The 20,362-nt window shown below is 37.1% G+C and overlaps 1 protein-coding gene across 11 annotated transcripts in view; it reads left to right on the top strand.

Annotated features, from left to right (window-relative positions):
* The first annotated feature begins 6,697 nt into the window (after positions 1-6,697).
* The window catches only part of LOC126688716 (uncharacterized), a 30,388-nt gene continuing 16,723 nt past the window's right edge, over positions 6,698-20,362 (top strand). For 2 of the 11 annotated variants that reach the window (XR_007644341.1, XM_050383506.1), the window contains exons 1-3: positions 6,708-7,028; positions 18,557-18,661; positions 19,614-19,683. Coding sequence is in view for 7 of the 11 variants with exons in the window: in XM_050383506.1 (XP_050239463.1) it covers positions 18,569-18,661; positions 19,614-19,683 (163 nt within the window). In the remaining 4 variants the exon portion in view is untranslated. Of the gene's footprint in view, positions 7,029-18,556; positions 18,662-19,613; positions 19,684-20,362 lie in introns of all 11 variants that reach the window. The other 9 variants (XR_007644338.1, XR_007644340.1, XM_050383502.1 and 6 more) reach the window with 7 other exon arrangements.

Genomic DNA, 20,362 nt, shown 5'->3' with positions numbered 1-20,362 from the left:
TACCGCAATGGCGTGCCACTCTAACCGACGCCCCACAGACTCCTCATATCCCTCCTCGAAGGTGTGCACGTCCTCAGGAAGAAGAAGACCTTCGGCCAAAGTTTGGGCAATACGGCCACCCTCGCCTTTCTCCCACATCCGAACACAGGCGGTTGAAGGCAACGACTTGCCGTCCAATAAGAACTTGGGCTTCCACACTGGAGCCACTTGGGAGGAGGACGCAACCCCCGTACCAGCTTGGGTTTGCGGCTCACGGATAACGATTCCCCCTGTTGGTTGGGGAGGAGTCTGGACGGCGGCATCCCCCAGGCCCGTGGAAGGTTGATCGGTTACCTTATGTTTCTTACGGGCCCGTCTAGCCTGAGAAGAGGGTGGAGGCTGAGGCCCCTGGCCCCGGCCCTGAGAAGGTGGGGGCTGGTTGGGTTGCCGTGCACCGGGCACGAAACGGTCAATGGTCATGACCTTCCTTGACACCATCCTTCCGCCGGGTTGGATAGCTTCAACCGACGAGGCAGCTGCTTCAACCACTAGTTGCTGAGTCTCGGCCGGGGGATTCTCGGGCTGCGGCTGCTCTTGAACAGGGCCCTCTTGTTGGATAACTTCGTGGGCTAACTCCCTAAGGCGTCGAGACACCCGTTCCGTGGACTCGTCTCGCAATGGGGCTAGCTCGTCTGAGCAGGTGAAGCGCCGTCCAAAATCCCTCGCCTCCCCGGTTGTAAGTTTCGGCGGCAGGAAGTTCGCGTGCCGGACGTCTATGTATGACAGTAGGGGATTGTCAACTAGAAGTGCCTGCTTAAAATTCTACCAGGTGGAGTAAACTGGCTCTATTCCAAGGATCAGGTGCGAAGCCCGGAGTTGTCCGTCCCAATGCACGTATATCTCAAAACGAAGGATGAAGTTCAAATCCTTGGCGTGGACGGTTTTGATGTCCGGAACAAACACTTTGCCGTCTGCAAAAGAACAGGTGTCATATCAGTATCTGATTATAAAGATTTACTTCATTAAAAAGAAAAGGAAAAGCGGAGGAAAACAATTAGATCAAGGGATTGGTACAAACCCACTTCACGCCGTGAAAGGGGGCAAGGGACGTCCCCGGCAAACCAATTACCGCGCACCCGAACGAACTCCCCGGCGGAGTTCCTGTTCGAATCAGGCAGGCATGATATCAGCCGTACCCGATTATCTCGTGTCTTTAGGTAATAGTTGGTAACTTTGTTCCCACAGAGGCTATACATATGGTTAATGTCATGGTAATTTAACTGTAAATCAAAGGTATGGTTCAACTTACTAACGCAGCTAACTACCCGGTAAAAGTTGGGGGGAAGCTGGTCGGGACACAGCCCGTAGTACCCAAGTGTATCGGTCAAAAAGGGATCCACGGGGAACCTAACCCCGCCTTCTAAGATTGCCATCAGAGGAAAAAAGGCTGTACCAAATCCTTGGTGGAGAGCAATATTACTCTCGTGGCAGTAAGCCACATCCACGTCATCGGGAATATTAAATGTGCTCCTAAAGGTGGCCAAGGCATCCGGGGACTCTAGAAGATAAGAGTAACCCATCTATAACACCTAATGCTATGAAAGGGAACTTGAAGAAATAAGCTGAAGGAATAGAAAGGGGAAGAAAAACTTACTTTGGGTTCTAAGGAGGAAAGGAACACTGGGCAGGAGAGTAAGCGCACAGAGAGTTGGTCGGCACAGAGTAAGCGCGAAATATCAGAGGTGGAGGAAAAATGAGAGAATGTTCTGTGGGGAACTATTTATAGAGTCAGAAAAGGGGGGCAAAGAAACGTTTAATCAAGCAGTAAATGGGCACGATTTACGAACGACCCTGCGGATGCCAAACGTAACCAGTACGCGCGCCGCTCCGGTTCACGAAGTGTCAGGCAATAATGACAACTGTACCTGGCGTCGCGAAACGGCGCGTCTTTTGAGATGAACATTAATGAGGAACCATAACCACGATTCCCAGGCCATAAAAATCTCCGAGGTCAAAAGGCTCGGCCAGCTCCTTGATTCTTCCTTGCAACCGGGTATGAATCAAGGGGGGCTAATGTACGGCACCGAGATCCCAAGACCCATATAGGCCCTTGGGCCCAGGCCCAACGGGAATAGTCCCATTGCCCTAAGCCCTTCTTGGATCTACCTTAGCGTAAAAACTAATTTTGGGCCTTTAATTCTGATAAGTGCTCGGCATAAGCTTTCCCGAACAAGCGTATTAACCGTGTCCGGAAAAATCATGATATGCTCGGTAAACTGCATTACCGAGCACTATCGACTAAGTTGGAACCAAGTTCCAAGGCCATAATTGTTGCACCCCACTCTCACCTAAAAATCCACTTAAATCATATAATATTGGACCTTCAATAGCACTAACAGAGGCTGAAATCGTAATCTCACCACTAACCTTGGCTATAAATAGCAGAAGTTTGGGAGGAAGAGAGGGTTCAGAAAAATAGAGAGAAAACAGTCAAGTGAGAAGAAGAAACTGAGTGTTGTTTTGAGTCTCTCTACCGAGAACGCCTCAGAGTAGGAAATCCTCAAGCCCACTACAAATAAATTGTGAGCCCAAGTGAGTTAAGGCCCAACAGCCTCATACTTGGTTCCCACAAAACTTATATAGTATAAACTATAAACCCAACTCAATGAGTCAATGATGCGTGTCCAGCAAAGAGGAAAGGAGTTGATGGCTTACCGGTGAGCTACTACTGCGCCTGCAGGCGTGACTCAAGCCGGCGAGACAGCGAGAGGCTAGACTAGGTAGAGGCGACTAGCGGCAAGAGCAGAGCGAGAGAGAGAGTTAAGGGCTATCAGACATAACAAAGGGTATTTATAGTTGGGACTTAGGCGTGTCTGAAAACCTAGCATCAAACGGTGCTGTTTCAGATTTTCAGTGTTTTGTGTTTTTTTTTTTTTTTTTTTTTTTTTTTTTTTTTTTTTTTTTTTTTTAAATAATAACCCAAACGACGACGTTGTAGTAAGAAATTTGAAATGGATACTCAATTACTCATACACCTAAATGATGCCGTATTCAAGATCTGAAAGTTTGCTCTATTTGTATCGGTTTGGTTCGGCTTTACCTCGGTGTGTGCTTTGTGTCTCCGACGTCCTCACCGCATCGGCATCAGAGCTCTGTTCGCGTTCCGCTCGCCGGTATTGGCTCCATCAGTCGGTGCTAGTGGCGGTGCGGGATGGTCGGCGCCGGTCGGTCTTGTCGGCTCCGGTGATTGTTTACGCACTCCTACACATACACACACACTTGAGTGTTGTTGTTGTTCAGATCTTCATCATATCTATATTCTAATGCCATGAGTTGTTTGACTCTCTACATGCCTATGCTTCCATGATCACATGTTTATTTGCTTTCCCTTGCTTGTCTCACATGACACGTAGACCTACACCTAAGCTTTTGATGCAAGCACGCACCTTTTTGAGTCTTTAGGTTAGCTTACACTCCATCTAGTTACGTAACGATATATGAAGGTCAGTTATAGCTAGGCAGGCTAGGGGTACCTAACCTCTTCCCATCTTGTACCCTAACTCCGAACCTAGTCTAGTAGAAAGACTTTCATGGAGTCATGTTTTGGTTATTGAACTAGGTGACAACTCCTTCGTCCTTTTTTAAGAGACTCTACATACTCCTAGGCTCGCGCCAACTTTGAGTCCAAAACCACTCTTTAGGGAGATTGAGTATTGCGTATCTCGCCTTCACAAGAAGGAATAGACATGTTGATGTCTCATAAAAGGGGGTACGAATCATGAAACTTATTTCTCCAAAGGATGATGTATTTTTAAAAGATGTGACTAAATCAAGTATGACTGCCTATGTATCTCCTTAAGGAAGGATTAGGTCATCATGTTGTTCAAGAACACTGTGTCCCTTTTTTGTTTTCCTTAAGTTTTGCTTAGACTGTCCTTTTGGGCCTTCAATCTAACAAGCTCTCTCACACTCAAATTTGTTTATTCTTCTTTTGCATAAATTGCCCTTTCAGGTTTTCAATCTAACTTTTTTTTTTCCTTCTTCTTCTCTTGTTCTTTTTGGTCATCTCTTAAAGATCTCAAGCTTATTTCTTGTCAGAAGAAACGACTTGGATTAAAATGAAAGGATATGTATTTAGGCTCAAAAGAGCGTTAGCATCCAATTTGCTAAAAAAAAAAAAATACTCAGTTTACAATCTATAAACCTACTTTATCAATTTATCCATTTTACAACTCACATAACATCCTATTTCTTAATTTTCACATCATGCCCAACACTTTTCATTTTATTTATTTATTTCACTATCTCTCTCTATCTTCACCACAACATAACAGCCCACAGTAGCCATAACCCACCACCACAACCATCCCCACCATCGAATATCACATACACATACCTATACCTATACCAAAAATTACAACCATCATATCTGCAACCCACTACCACCGCCACCACCATCACCACACCAAACTAGCCCACCACTGCAAACCACAACCATCTAGATTGGAACCCACTAACTGATCTCAATGTTGACAAGCATTGGCCATCGCTGACCTTAGCCATATCAAACCCAAAAAAAAACCTATAGCAAATCCAATCAATCTTCGCAATCCCAGCCATAAAAGATCAAAAAAACCTTATAGGAAACCTATATGATCTCAACACTGACAGCCACCACTCACAATTATTGATCTCAGCCATATCAAACCCACGATATTGAGAGAAGATCACCATCGAGATGGGGGTGGAAATGAACGGCGAGAGGCAGAGAGAAGCTTGGGTTCATCTAGTTGAGAGAGAGAGAGAGAGAGATTAGAGGAAAGAGAAGAAAGTTGTGTGAGAGAGAGCAATTAAAGAAGAGAAACAGAGTTTTGTGAGAGAGAGAGAATAGAAAACTAACTAAAAAAAGAATACAAACTTGGTATAGTAATTGGTTCAAGTAGTCATTTATTATAGCAAATGTGTAAAATTTTTAAGAAATAGAAACTAGGTATTGAGTGTTTTTTGACATTTGAGAGTGTAAAATAGCATTTTGGGGGGTTTTACTGCCCTAGATGTTAATGCTTTAACCGGTTTTAATTTGAATCTACCACTAAAATTTATTTTTGCTTATTGGTAATAGTCACTAACAACTGCAACTTTGGATTTGTTGAAAAAGTTGTGTTTGTAACATTTTTTTTTTTTTGGTAAATGAGATGACTATAGGGAACAAAATAACAATTTTTTTTAAAAAAAAAAAATATATATATATATACATATATATGCGTGCGTGTGTATGTAAAAACTTAGATACAGTACTTATGTGCTATTCCTTAAATTCATTTCAACCATGTGGTTTTTTCTCTTATAGGATGAAAATGTATTTTTAGTTAAGAGCATCACCATTGGTGGTGGGAAAATAGTTTTTTAGCTATTTTACTACTTCAAACTCCAATTTAGTATCAAACATTGGTGGAGCCAAAGGAAAATTTGTTTGCCTTTTTGCTACAATGACTTGCCAAGACTAGTAGTTCACTATAGAAAGAAGGCATAAAAAAAAAATTTACCACTTACTTAGGTTTCGTGGTAGAGAGGAAGAGAGAAAGAAATTAATAAAAAAAGAACAGTGTTTGGGTGGTGGTAAAATTAAGACCGTTGATGTAGAGTGTGTTGTGAAATTGTGTATTAAAATAGATAAAATAGTTTTTTGAGATATTGAATGCTAAAATTTTTAGTTCCACATGACTGAATTTTAAGAGCAGAATCTAAGAAATAACACCCAATTATTATCTCTTATATATATAGATATATATATATATATATATATATATTGTTGGGTTTAGGTTACATCTAGTATAACTCTAAATAATGTTATACCACTCAATTACTTTTTATAGAATTCATATTTTGAAAATCCCATTGTGAGATTACATGTTATGTATGTTTTTAATATTTATACCAATTTTTGTGTTAATTAGTTGTTATTTACCTTTCAATCCCTAAACGGATTTTTTATACATTATTTTAAACTACAAAAATTTGAATTTAAATAATTGATTGATGTCATGGCTATTAATCTTTGATCATCTTAAGATTTTGCAATATGGAGAATATATAAATACAATATAATGTAACAGTGATTTTTTCAAAAGTCACATATAATTAAAAAATATTGAGTAGTGTAACAATACTTAAAGTTAGATTATGTATAACTTAAACCCTACACATGATGTAACTCTAAGTAATATTACACCACTCAATATTTTTTAATTTGATGCAAATTTTGACAAATTTATTATTAGATTACATTATATTCATATATTCTCAATACTTGCAAAATTTCAAGATGATAAAAAATTAATAGCCATATCATCAATTAATTTTTTAAATTCAAGTTTTTGTAATTTAAAATAATACATAAAAAATGAGTTTATAGATCAAATGATAAATAACATTCAATTGACATGATTGTTAATAACATATAAAACATGTAGTTCAACGATAAAATTTTCAAAATATAAATTATATAACAAGTTATTAACTGAAGTAACATTAGTTAAAGTAACTTGAACCCAATCACCCTCTCTCTCTCTCAGTTTTAAAAATTTAAGAACAAAATTAAAAATAAAGTCAAAATATTGAAACCAAATATATATATATATATTTTTTGCCAATTTTGAGGCCAAAGAATGTGCCAATTTTGAGGGCCAAAGAATGTATATAACTGGTCTGTTCCCACTTCCGACCCGGATCACGGGCGCGTGATTTTTTTATTTTTTTTTGTTGAGAAAAGCGTGAAATTAGTAAGCCAACTGCACAAATGCATTTTGAAAACCTGCGCGAACGCGAACCTTCAGGCGCAGGCAAAGGCAAATGAAATCAGTTGCGCTAACCCTAAGTATTATGTTTACGAAATTACCCTTCTGCTTCACTATAAATTCCCAAACGGTTTCCCTTAGGCTTGCAACTCCTTCATTTTCGACAAGCCGAAGAACCTATAGATCTGAGCGGCAACGGCGAAGAACGTAAGCTCATTACACGAAAAGGGGTTGGGGTCTTGATCTCTCAAGGTACCTTCTCTATTTCCTCATTTCTTTCAACTATTTTTCTTCAAAATTTGAAGGGAAATTGAAGGAAAGCAAAATCTTTGAATCATTTAGTTTGGGTTTGAAATCTTGAACTTGGCTTTAGATTTAGATTTTAAATCAATAGATTTTAAATTTCTTGATTTCAAATCTATTAATTTTAAATACATCTCAAATTTAAGGGTTTTAAAGCTTTAAAATCACAATGGATTGGTCCTATCTAATTTCTTGATGTCTAAAATGATATTTGGATTTTAATAATTTAAGTCCAAATTTACATGCCCAAATCCTACTATCTAAGCACACCATTTTAAAAAAAATTTCAACCTAATTTTTTATAAATAGATAGAAAAATAATTGATTATATATAACCAACCCAAAATTATAAGACTAAGTTTTGTTGTTGTTGGATGTTCTTGGTTCTTATTCTTATTCCTTTTAAAAGTAAAGTGTTTGTTAAGAATTTATGGATAGAACTTACCCCTAGAAACTGGAAAAGGGTACTCAAAAGCTTATAAATACATAGTTAAACTTACCATGTGAACGTCCACGATGGCTCACTTACTCTTAAGAGTAAGTTCTACTCAAGTTTTGTTGTTGTTGTATATTTTTGGTTCTTATTCTTATTTCTTTTAAGAGTAAGTGTTTGTTAAGAACTCATGGGTAGAACTTATCCTTGAAAACTGGTTTGCAAGGGGAAGAGTGGTCATGAATTTATAAACACATAGTTAAACTTACCATGTGAACGTCCATAACGGCTCACTGATCCGATGGTAGCCTTTTTTCTTTTTTGGTGGCTCTACTTATCTATCATTTATTTTAGTCTAGTATCTACGTCACCCCCTTCGAAATCTAACCACAAAGCAGCAACTCATTTGATCTCATACTCAATGAGTTACGTCTAATTATTTAACGTAGTGGTTGATTCTGATATCAAATTTAGAAACACATAAGTAGAACTCACCATTGAAAACTGACTTGCAAGGAAGGATGCCCAAATACTCTTGGTGCCTTGTGTGAAGAAAGAAACTATTATTAAATTATTAAAATTAGAGACAATAAGAGGTTGAGGAGAGATGATGGAAAATGGATTGATAAAAAGATACATTAATTTTGAAATGACTTTAAATCTTTGTTATCTTTGACAATATCAATTACTTGTGCGTTTTTTTCCTCTTTCCTCTTCAAAAAATAGTAATTTGTCTTCAATTATTGTTTCATACTTCTTCCCTCCAATAATCATCTTATGCATGGTATATAGGTATTATTCTTTTCACCATGTGTTGACCTCATAGTCATGTGAGATCTACACCTTGTAGGAAGGAAGATGCATATATTCATGCGTGAGATACTTTCTACTTCTACTCTATATTCTTCTAACAATGTGTAGATCTCACAGCCATGTAAATTTGCATGTTGTAAGAATGTAGGTGCATATATTGGATAAATGAGATACCTTCTCCTTCCATTCTCTCTTTTTATCCCTATGAAATCCCCAAAGGTAGTTGTAAATTTGTTTTGTCTTGGTTGAAAATTTTCATATCAACCATGGAATTGGTATGGTTGAACTCAATGATGGGAAAATTCTTCCATCTTGCTTCGAAGATGAGACTTGTCTTGCCTTGCCTTCTGTCATCAACAACAAAGCCTAAGCCTAAGTTCCACATTTTTTGGGTTAGCTATGAATTCTTGACAAATTAGTTATTGTCGATCACATGTATTTTTTTTTGCAATTTTATTCTATTTGAAGTTATATTGTGTTACTTCCCTAATTGACTTGTCCCTTTTTAATACTTCTACTAATGTTATTTTTGGTCTTTCTCGTTTCCTAAACTTGGATCAACTCATTCTTTCTTACAAAATTTCTATCATTTGAATATGATTAAACCATCTCAAGCGACTCTACACCATTTTATCATTAATAAGGGCTAGCCCTATCTATAAGAGGATTCCTTCATCCTAAATCTTATAATTTTGTATATTCTTGCTTATCCATCTTAACATTATATATATAATTAATATTGAAATTATGAATATACATAAATTTTTTTTTATTGATGTTCTATTCTTAAAAAACTAGTTTCTTTGTACTCTCACAGTTGCCTCTCTTTTTTCTTTAATCAATGTGTAAACCACCTCATTAAGGATGGAAAACTAATTTCATCTTCTCCCATACCAAAGTTCCTGGCTCAACCCAAAAGTTTTAATGGAATAGGAATGGGGTTGGGACACATGATTCGGCCTTGCCTTGCCCTACATCGCTCTCTTATTGAACTCTAATTTTGTCTCTCTTCATATATCATCTTGTTAAGAAAGCTTTTGGTTGTTTTGGTTTGTTATTAACATATCAGTCAAAATGTTCTATAAGTTAATTGTTGCCACTGTTGTTGATGACGAAGGCCTTGAAGCGGTGCTTTACACACTTCTCTTTGATTTCTTATTTTGGCCATGGATGGTGTTAGAGCATGGCGATGTCTTTTGTGGCCTTTTTCCCTTTTGGTTGAGCCTCCCTTGGTCTCCTCCAATATGCTAAGTTTTGGTTAAGTGTTCATTAAATCTTGGATCCCACAAGGTGTGTTTGGTAGCCTTTGAGGGAGGTAATTGAGGAGAAGAAATGACAAAAAATGGTGTATTTAGGAGATGGCTATGGTAATGTCCCGCTGTACATGTGTCCTTTTTTTTTATTTTATAAATGTTGTGCCTCCGTGTCATTCTTGTGCCCGTGTATGTGTCCCTACTTGTTGCATGTGTCTATGGAGTGTCTAAACAAAAAATTCATTTTTTAATTGGGGCATGGCAGGGACAAGGTAGCAACATGATTGGCTAAAAAAATTAAGAGAAAAATGCTTTGATTTGCTTACTTGGCATGCTCATAGTCATCGCTAGCAGATTGAACCTTCAACATGCAAATTTCTCCTTAAACAAGTGCCCTTCTATTCGCTCTCTCTCTCTGGGCCATTGTGTTGCGATGTTCGGCAAACCTCATATGCTCTCAACCAACAGATCAGTGTGTCAATGACTCATAAGAGCACTAGCATTGGATGTTCTAAATGCTAAATGTTTAGCGTTTAGCACACCAAACACAAAAAATCACCTCCATTGGATGTCTCAAATGCCAAAAAAATTTGATGAGTTACAATGTGCTTCTACTAATAGAAGTGTACAACAACACATGATATATTTTTCTCTCTTTTTTTATTAAATGTTCTTTCTTCTAATAATAAACTATTTGTTCTCCTCTCTCGCCCATCACTCTATGTCGCTCCTTTTCTTCTCTTCTCTTTGTCTCTCTCTACTGAAAGCTTGGGTATTGCTCTCTCTACTAATTTCCTCTCACAAATTCCCTCACTGAAGCTCTATTGCTTCATTAATATTTTTACTCTCTCTCTCCTCTCTCTCCTCATCTCAAAATTGAAGGGTTTTTGTTTGGGTCATCTCCGACCAAAGCGGGTTAGGGTTTCGATTTAGGCATATTAGCTTTTAGGGTTTCATACAAGGTTTTGCCGATTCTCTCAAGGTTGGCGGTGATAGTAGGTTGTGGGTGGCGGTTGCTGGGTTGATTTTTGGCTGATTTGTGTTTGATCTGTTTGGATGTTGGATTTGGTTTGGTTGTTTTGGGTTTGATGTTTGATTTGTGTTTGATTTGTTGGGTTTATCCTGTTTAGCTAATTTGGGTTTTGAGAAGAAGAAAAACGTTGAATTGGGGGAGGAAGAGGGAGGTTTAGATGGAGAGAGAGAGAGAGAGAGAGAGAGAGAGAGACTGAGAGAGATATAGTGAAAAGAATGAAAAGGGTTTTTTATTTTTTAGGTTGTTTATATTATTTTCATGTGTCGAATGTTAAAATAGAAGATGAGATGTAGGGTGTTTTGTTAAATGGTATGTTAAAGTAGATAAAGTAACTTTTTAATGCTTTAAAATATTTTTCAAAAAAAAAAAAAAAAACTTCTTGATGCTTTAAAGTAGTTTTTTATTTATTTTTATTTTTATTTTTAGAAAGATCCAATGCTATCACACCTCGGTCAACTCTCTGTCTCTTGCCCACCCTAGCGTTTGCTGCTTGCTTGGTATTTTTCCAAGGGAGGTAGAGTTACTTTAATTAAAAGCACTCTATCAAATTTACCTACTTATTTTCTATCTTTGTTTCCTATCCATGCTGCTGTGGCTAATTGAATTGCAAAAATTCAGCGGAATTTGTTATGAGGTGGGATAGGGGATGAACCCAAACTTCACCTGGTTGCTGTTTGTACTCCTATATTTTCAAGTGGCTTGGGGATTAGGAAAGTGAGACTTTTTAATGAAGCCTTGCTTGGGAAGTGGCTTTGGAGATTTGGGCTTGAAAAGGATGCCCTGTGGAGGAAAGTGATAGAAGTGAAATATGGTTATAGATGGGGTGGTTGGCATTCCAATTTTGTTTCTGGTCCTTATGGTGTTGGTTTATGGAAAAATATTAGTCTGGGATGACCTTCCTTATCTTGTTACATTCTATATGATATTGGTGATGGGCTTTGGAGAGGATGGGCTTTGGAGAGAAGTGGGGGAAGTGGATGAAATTTTGTATTTCTACAGTTAGTTTTTCAGTTCTTGTTAATGGCTCTCTAGTGGGTTTTTTTTGGTAGTGCTTGGGGCCTTCGCCAAGGGGACTCTTTGTCTCCTCTTCTTTTCTTGTTGGTGATGGAAGTTTTGAGTAGGCTGTTGAAAAAAATGGAAGAGGGAGGCTTTCTTAGGGGTTTTCAAGCTCATTGCTATTCACAAAGAGGTTTGCATATTTCTCATCTTCTTTTTGTTGGTGACACTATATTATTTTGTAATGCATTTAGAGAGCAACTTTTATATATTTGGATGGTGATGATTTTCTTTGAGGCTATCACATGGTTGAAAGTTAATATCGGTAAGAGTGAGATTGTTCCTGTGGGGGTGGTAGGAAGCGGGTGGTAGGGAGTTTGAATGCTCTGGCTAGTGTTTTAGGTTGCAATATTGGTAGGTTGCAAATTTAAGGACAAGTCAATTTGGAACCCAATTCTAGAGAAGATGGAAAGAAAATTAGCAGGTTGGAAAAAATTATATTTATCCAAGGGAGGTAGAGTCACTTTAATTAAAAGCATTCTCTCAAATCTTCCTGCTTACTTTCTTTCTTTATTCCCTATTCCTGCTTTGCTGGCCAACCGAATTGCTAGACTTCAACGGGATTTTCTGTGGGGTGGCCTAGGAGATGAGCCTAAATTTCATTTGGTTGATTGGTCTACGGTGTGTACTCCGCTTGCTTTAGGTGGTGGGTTGGGGATTAGGAACCTGAGAACTTTCAATGTAGCTTTATTAGGGAAGTGGTTATGGAGATTTGGACAAGAAAGGGATGCTCTATGGCGTCAAGTGATTGAGGTGAAGTATGGTTGTGATTGGGGTGGTTGGTGTTCTAGCTATTCCTTTGGTCCTTATGGAGTCAGTTTGTGGAAAAATATTAGAAGGGGGTGGCACTCTTTATCTCGGTTTATTCTGTATGAAATTGGAGATGGATCAAAAGTGCAGTTTTGGCTAGATAGTTGGTGTGGTTCTTCTTCTCTCGCTGACCACTATCCTGAATTATTTAGGATTTGTTGTAGAAAAGAGGCAAGTGTGGCGGATCTAATGAGGTACACCAATGGTGTCCTCCATTGGGAGATACATTTTTGTAGGGATGTGCATAATTGGGAATTGGAAGTTTTTAGGAGCTTCATCAATACCATTTGTAGCACTCTTGTAAGGGGGATCGAGGAGGATAAGAGATGTTGACTGCCTTGTAAGAGTAAGGGGTTCACGGTTAGTGCGTACTATCATCTTCTAGTTGGTCATAGTGAGCAGTTTTTCCCTTGGAAAAGCATTTGGAAGCAGAAGATTCCCTCTAGAGTGGCTTTCTTTGTTTGGACCGTTGCCTTGGGGAAATGTCTGACAATTGACAATTTAAGGAAAAGAAAGGTTTGCATTTTGGATTGGTGTTATATGTGCAAGTGTAATTGTGAAACGGTGGACCATCTTTTCCTTCATTGCTTGGTTGCTTTGGAGTTGTGGGATATGGTGTTTGGTTTATTTGGAGTTTATTGGGTTATGCTAATGTCTGTCGTTGGGCTATTTGCTTGCTAGCAAGGTCGATTTGGTCGCCATCGTAATGGAGGTATATGGATGGTTGTTCCTCATTGTTTGATGTGGTGCATTTGGAAGGAGAGAAATAGTAGGTGTTTTGAAGACATTGAGCGTGCCATGCTTGACCTCAAGCTTCTATTTTTCAGAACTTTATTGGACTGGTTCTCTGTGTGGAGGAACCATCCTTTTTCTTCTATTTTGGATTTACTTGATTTTTGTAATTTTCGTTCTTGATTTGTTCACCCTTGTATTCTTCCTGTGTACTTGGGTGTCTCTCTCTTTTTATTATCAATGAATCTTTATTACTTATCAAAAAATATTGGTAGGTTGCCCATGATTTACTTGGGTATGCCTCTTGGGTCTCATTTTAAGGATCCATCAATTTGGAATCCTATTATAGAAAAAATGGAGAAGAAGCTATTTGGTTGGAAACGTCTTTATTTGTCTAAAGGGGGCAGATTAACTCTATTGAAAAGTACCCTTTCAAGCCTTCCCACCTATTTCTTATCCTTGTTTACTATCCCTCAAGTTGTGGCGGATAGATTAGAAAGGATCCAAAGAAATTTCTTGTGGGGAAGTTTTGAGGAAGCTTTCAAATATCCACTTGTTGCTTGGAATAAGGTGTGTTGGCCGGTTGAGGCAGGAGGTTTGGGGATAAGGAGGAATGGCTTGTTTAATCAAGCCCTGCTTGGAAAATGGTTATGGCGGTTTGGATGTGAAACCAATCGTTTATGACGTCAAGTTATAGCTACCAAGTATGGAGAGACTAGTGGAGGTTGGTGCACTAGAGTTGGTAGAGGTTCGCAGGGGTGTGGAATGTGGAAGAATATTGGAAAAGGCGCAGAGAGTTTCTTTGGACATGTGTTGTATGTGGTGGGAGAGGGTCTTCATATTCGATTCTAGTATGACCTTTGGTGTGGACACATTCCCTTAAAAGATCTTTACCCTGATCTTTTCTCTCGTGCTTTGGGTAAAGATGTATGGATTTCTGAGTTGATTACTATTACATCAGAAGGTGGTAGTAGTTGGAATATTCAATTCCATTGGGCTCTTGATGATTGGGAGATGGAGAGAGTGGATGCTTTTTATGAGCATATTTATTCCGACATGCCAAGGGGTGTGGGGGTTGATAGTTTGTTTTGGAAGTTAAACCCTAATAGTGTTTATGATGTACGCTCGTTCTATAATTCCTTATCGGCTCCTCTTACCATTCCTTTCCCTTGGAAGTGTATTTGGAGTTCTAAGGTACCTAGAAGAGTTTCTTTCTTTTTATGGATAGCAGCTTGGGATAGCATTCTTACTATTGATAACCTTGTAAAAAGGAACTTGTCTTTGGTTAATTGGTGTTGTTTATGCCGCTGTGATGGAGAAACAGTGAATCATCTTTTACTTCATTGTAAGTTTGCACATGCCTTATGGAGTGAAGTTTTTTTGATGTTTGATATACAATGGGTGATGCCAAGGACGGTTGTTTCTCTTCTTTTTGCATGGGAGAATTATTTGAGGATACACTCTTCTTCTTCTTCAATTTGGAATATGGTGCCAGCCTATTTGATGTGGCTAATTTGGAAGGAACAAAATATCCGCACTTTTAAGGATGTTGAGAACTCTGTTTATCTTTTGAAGTCTTTGCTAGTTGGGACATTGTTTGGGTGGTCTTGTATTGGGGGTTTTACATAATGTATTTCCGTATTTGATTTCCTGTAATATGTTTCTGTTTCTCTGTGATTTTTTTTTTTTTTTGGAATTTGTTTCAAGTACAGTCTGTTCATCATCGTGAACATGATGTACTTTTTTATTAATGAAAATATCAATTACCTATCAAATTTTTTTTTTTTTTTTTGGCATGACCATTGGTGTGGGGAGACCTCTCTTGCTGTTAGTTATCCAAAATTGTTTAGATTTTGTAGAAATAAGGAGGCAAGTGTGGATGATCTTATGAAGTTCACTAATGGGGTCCTTTTTTGAGATGTAAGCTTCTTTAGGGGTTTTCATGTTCGGGAATCGGATGCTGTGTCGAGCTTCATGGTTACAATATATTGCTCATTAGTAAGGGGGGGTTGGGGAGGATAAGATGTGTTAGAAACCAGATAGAAGTAAGGGGTTTATGGTTAAAAATTATTATAGCCTTCTAGCGGGCTCTATTGATTTTGTTTTCCATGGAAAAGTATTTGGTAGCAGAAGATTCCTGCTCGAGTAGCTTTCTTTGTCTAAACTGTTGCTTTGAGAAAATGCTTGACAATTGACAATTTGAGAAAAAGGAAGATTTGGATATTGTATTGGTGTTATATGTGCAAGTGTAATGGTGAATCGGTTGACCATCGTTTTCTTCATTGTCCGGTTGCTATAGATTTGTGGTCTATGGTTTTTGTTTTATTTGGAGTAAGTTGGGTTATGCCACAATCAGTTGTCAGGCTTCTATCTTGTTGGCTAGGCCGGTTTGGTCGTCATCAAAATGGGAATATATGGAGAGTCATTCCCCATTGCTTAATGTGGTGCATTTGGCAGGAAAGAAATAGTAGATGTTTTGATGATATTGAAAGATCCATACCCGACCTCAAGCTTTTTTTCTTTAGAACTTTATTAGATTGGTTGTCTGTTTTGCGAAACCAATCATCCTCTTCTCTTCTTGTTTTTATTGATTCTTGTAATTTTTATTCTTGATTGTTTATCCCTGTACACTTCTTGTGTTCTAGGATGTCCTTTTTTTGATATCAATAAAGCTAATAACTTATAAAAAGAGAAAGTGTTACTAAAAGAAGAGTAGATTAAAGAGAAATGATAAAGTTGTTTTGATATCCCTATACACTTCTTGTGTACTAGGATGTCCTTTTTTTTTTTATTTTTTTTTTATCTCAATAAAAGCTAATAACTTATAAAAAGAAAAAGTGTTACTAAAAGAAGAGTAGATTAAAGAGAAATTATAAAGTTGTTTTGATAAATTTTTTAATGGAAACGATATGAAAGATTAGAGTGATCTAGGTAAATGATAAAGATAACGATAAAGGTAAATGATGCATTAAGGAGGATGAAAATGGGAAAAGCCATGGGATTGGATGAAATTGCGAGGACAAAAATGGGAAAAGTAGTGGGAGTGTATGAGATCCCTATGCTGAAGTTTGGAAGTACTTGGGTGATGTGGGCGTATGTTGGTTGACAAGCCTTTTCAACAAGATCTTTTGTATTAGCAAAATGCCTAGTGAGTAGAGGAGAAGAACTTTAATACTTATTTACTAGAACAAGGGGGTATTCAAAACTGTACAAATTACTGTTGAATTAAACTTATGAGTCACTCAATGAAACATTGGGAAAGAGTGATTGAACATAAGTTAAGACGTGAAACAAGAATATCGAATAATCAATTTGGTTTTATGCCCGAATGTTCCATCATAGAAGCTATTTTCTTACTTAGACTACTAATGGAAAAATGTAGAGGGGTCTGTAAAGATCTTCATATGGTTTTCATTGACTATGTGGTGGCTTTTAGAAAATAAAGCAGTTCCTCTGAGTATATTAAGTTGATTAGGGATATGTATGATGGAGTTGTAATTAATTTGAGAATAAGTGGAGGAATCACAAGTGAGTTTCCTATCACTATAGGTTTCCATCAAGGATCAACATTAAGTCCGTAACTCTTTGCACTAGTGATTGGTGAGTTCGCTAAATTGATTCAAGAGGAAGTCCCTTGTGATGTTGGACAAATTGAGTAATTTGTTTGGGTGTGTATTTAGGGTGTTTAGGGGCTATATGAACAGTATCTATGAACGATATCTAGAGACAGAAAGAAAGAAGAGAAAAGGAGGAAGAAAAGAAGCCACAAACGCCAATGTGACTCTATGCTCAAAGCATTCAATAACTTTGTAAATCAACTATCTACTATGTTTGATTACATTGAGTGCAATATATATAAAGACTCTTTCTTGTAGTTGTAGTAATTGAACTCCTACTAGTAATAGGACTCCTAGTTTGACTAGTAAACCAAACCTAGTAAATACTTAACTTGTACCCAAAAAAAAACTAACACTTATAGATCTAGAAGACTCTAGACTCAAACAAACAACCAAAATGCCCTTAAGTCGCGGGAATTGCAAAAATTACAAATTTGCTCTTGAATGTAAAATTTCTAATAACTAATAAAGTAAAACCCAAATAAAAACTTTTTTTTACCCTAAAAAATTCATACTTAGACCATTAAAACCACTTGACTTTCACTACAATTAGACTTCACAAGTGGACCCCGTAGAATAATTTTTGAATAGGCGAGTTTGCAAAATAAAAGCAAATCCATCTTCCATGGTTGCATCACCTTGTGCATGCTCTTTGCAAATAATATAGTTTTAGTAGATGAAACTAGAAGTAGAGTTAATGCCAGGTTAGAAATTTGAAGAGATGCTCTAAAATCCAAAGGCTTTCGATTAAGTTGGACCAAAACATAGTACGTGAAATCTAAGTTTAGTAAAAGTAGGAATTGAGATGGAGTGGTAAGACTTGATGGCCAAGAGATACTAAATAGTGAGAACTTTTGATATCTTAGATCAATAATTCATAAAGATAAAGAAATTGAAGAGGATGTGAATCATAGGATGAGGTGAGGGTGGATGAAGTGGAGAAGCATATCAAAAGTATTGTGTGATTGTATAATTCCTATTAAATTAAAAGGAAACTTTTATAAGACTGTTATACTACCAGCTAAGCTCTATGGTGTCAAATGTTTGGGTTGTTATGAAGCAGCATATTCATAAAATGAGTCTAGCTAAAATGAGAATGTTAAGATGGATTAGTAGAAATATATGGAAAAATAAGAACTGAAATGAGGAAATTCCCTTAAAGATAGGGGAAGCTCCTATTGATGAAAAGATGAGAGTTACTTGAGATGGTTTGATAATTTTTTAGGAGAGAGATCAATGCATTGATAAGTAAGAGTGAGTTGATCCAAGTTGAGGGAATTAAAAAGGTTGAGGAAGTGAAGTGCACTAAATATCGTACTAAGTATCTTTCTTAGGTTTTTTATCACACTAAATATCTTTCCAAGGAAACTACACTCTAAAACAGGGTCTAACTTAAGCTACTTTTGCGTTCAAGAGGGAACTTTTGGTCATACTTCAGCAAACTATTGATTGTTTTGGCTACTATAGGTTGGGACTGTTATGGAACATTATCTCTTTTTTACCAATGAATGGTTTTAGTGCATGAATAGGTGTTCTGTATCACCAGCACACTAGCTGTGAGTCCAAGTTTCCTGTTAATGATGCATCGTTGTAGTGCTTGTTGGTTACTTAGTTTAGGGGGTGACTAGCGTTTTCTCTCTTTCTTTTTCATAAGTAAAGTTCGTCAAGGATCACTGTCTATATTTCTTTCCTAGAAGCTGCTTCTAAGCTGGGAAGTGTTTATGCTGCAGATACATTGTTTGATGGGCCATAAAGACCTTCCTTTTGAAGTTGGACAAGTGGCAGAGTCAAGATCTTTTATCCAAGGTTTTCGTGGTGCATGGTTCCGATGCAAGGTATCAATAGGTTATTCTTCTTGTTATATCTGACACCGTATTAACATTTGTTGATGATCAACATGATTCTGTTCTAGTTTTGCATCTATGATCTGTTGTTTATAGCTGTATCCGCTTTTCAAAGGGAATAGAAAAAATAATGTGATCTCTTAACATAGAAAGTTTGAATCACTTCTCATTCTGTTTTGCTTTTCGGGATAGGGGGGGAGGTGTTTGAATTACTGTTTGTGACTGAACATTGTGGCCACCATTGGTTTCTTTTGGCACAAGTTTATTCCTTTGATTTTTTGAGAAATAGATAATACAAGTATATATATTGAGAGTCAAGTGTCAAAGCATTGCAGCCAGGCTTTGAAAACCTAATTCCTAAGACTCATTGAAGGTTTTTGTATCTGAGCAACTAGAAAGATACCTATCTACCTGCAATCTTTATAGACACCTCACAATTTTAAGCTGGGCCACAATGCATACACACACACTATTGGATTCTGTTCCATATTTCTTCTGTTAGTACAGACATGTTGGTGACCTATATTCTTAATGTGGGATGAGAATAGTGGTGAGTGTTTATGGTTTCTGACCACATAAACTCTAGTCAAATAAAGCCAACTCTTGACTCCTATCATGGTTGCACATGATAGTATGATACTTCATCCATAAACTAATCGTTATTTGGTTATTTGATGCCATGATTAATCTTATATTATCAGATACCTTGCTAAAGAGATTACTTGGGATCTAGAGGAAAATTCCTTTTACCACCTGCTAGTTCCTATTATCATGATGTTTAATGATAAAATCACATTTAAAACTTCAGAGTGAATCTTTTCTCTTTGCTTAAGTTATTCCCTTCCTTCCACCCCTTCTTCTCCCTCTGGGAGTTAGGCCACCTACTAATAAATGAATAAATAAGTATTTCATTCCCTTGGATAATCCTTGTGTTTTCCATCAGATAAAGAAGATTAGCTGGAAAAAAGGCCAGATGGGGCATGACTTAGAATATGTTGACTTTCCAGATGAAAGTAAGTATTCTGTTTCAGTCTATGTTGCTTGGTATACCTTATAATATATGTTCTCCAAGGTCATGCTTGTTCAATTTTTAGCCTCATTAAATAAAATAGTGCTATGTTCTTCTTAGGCTTCATTTGTTTTCACTTGTCCAAAAAGTAATTCGGGTCTCAAAAAGCAATCTTAGAAAGTATCAAATTAGTAATTTTACAAGTGCTCCATTTGTTTCAATGGAAAATCTTTTGCGAAGATAGTTTTCTGCAGTTTTTTGTGTTTGATAGCATTGGATTAAACATGTAAAAAAAAAAAACCATCTTTGGTCAACGGAAAATCCTATTAAAAATATATCTTATTTTTTAGAGATCGTTTTTCATTAAAATTTTCCGGAAAACAACTCTATCTCATGCCACTCTAAATAAAGAAATTTAAGAGGCAATACGGAAATTATTAAAAACAACTCTATTTCGTTTTAAAGACACTACCAAATGTAGGAAAATGAGATAGATTTCCAAAAAATACTTGAAATGACTCATTTTTTAGAAAACATTAATGTCCAAACAAATGCAGTGGAAGAGTGATTTTTGTCAAATAAATGAGTTTGAAAACAAATTTTTGGTGTAGGTTTCTAAAAAAATTCACGTCTTTTAAGTTTATAGGTTTTCACCCCAAAATCACATTTTGGAGACCAAAAAG

This window comes from Quercus robur, chromosome 6 (genome assembly GCF_932294415.1).
Source record: "Quercus robur chromosome 6, dhQueRobu3.1, whole genome shotgun sequence".
NCBI classification, from domain to species: domain Eukaryota; kingdom Viridiplantae; phylum Streptophyta; class Magnoliopsida; order Fagales; family Fagaceae; genus Quercus; species Quercus robur.
The sequence above is the reverse complement of the archived record's forward strand: the minus strand, read 5'-3'. Positions and strand labels throughout refer to the sequence as shown.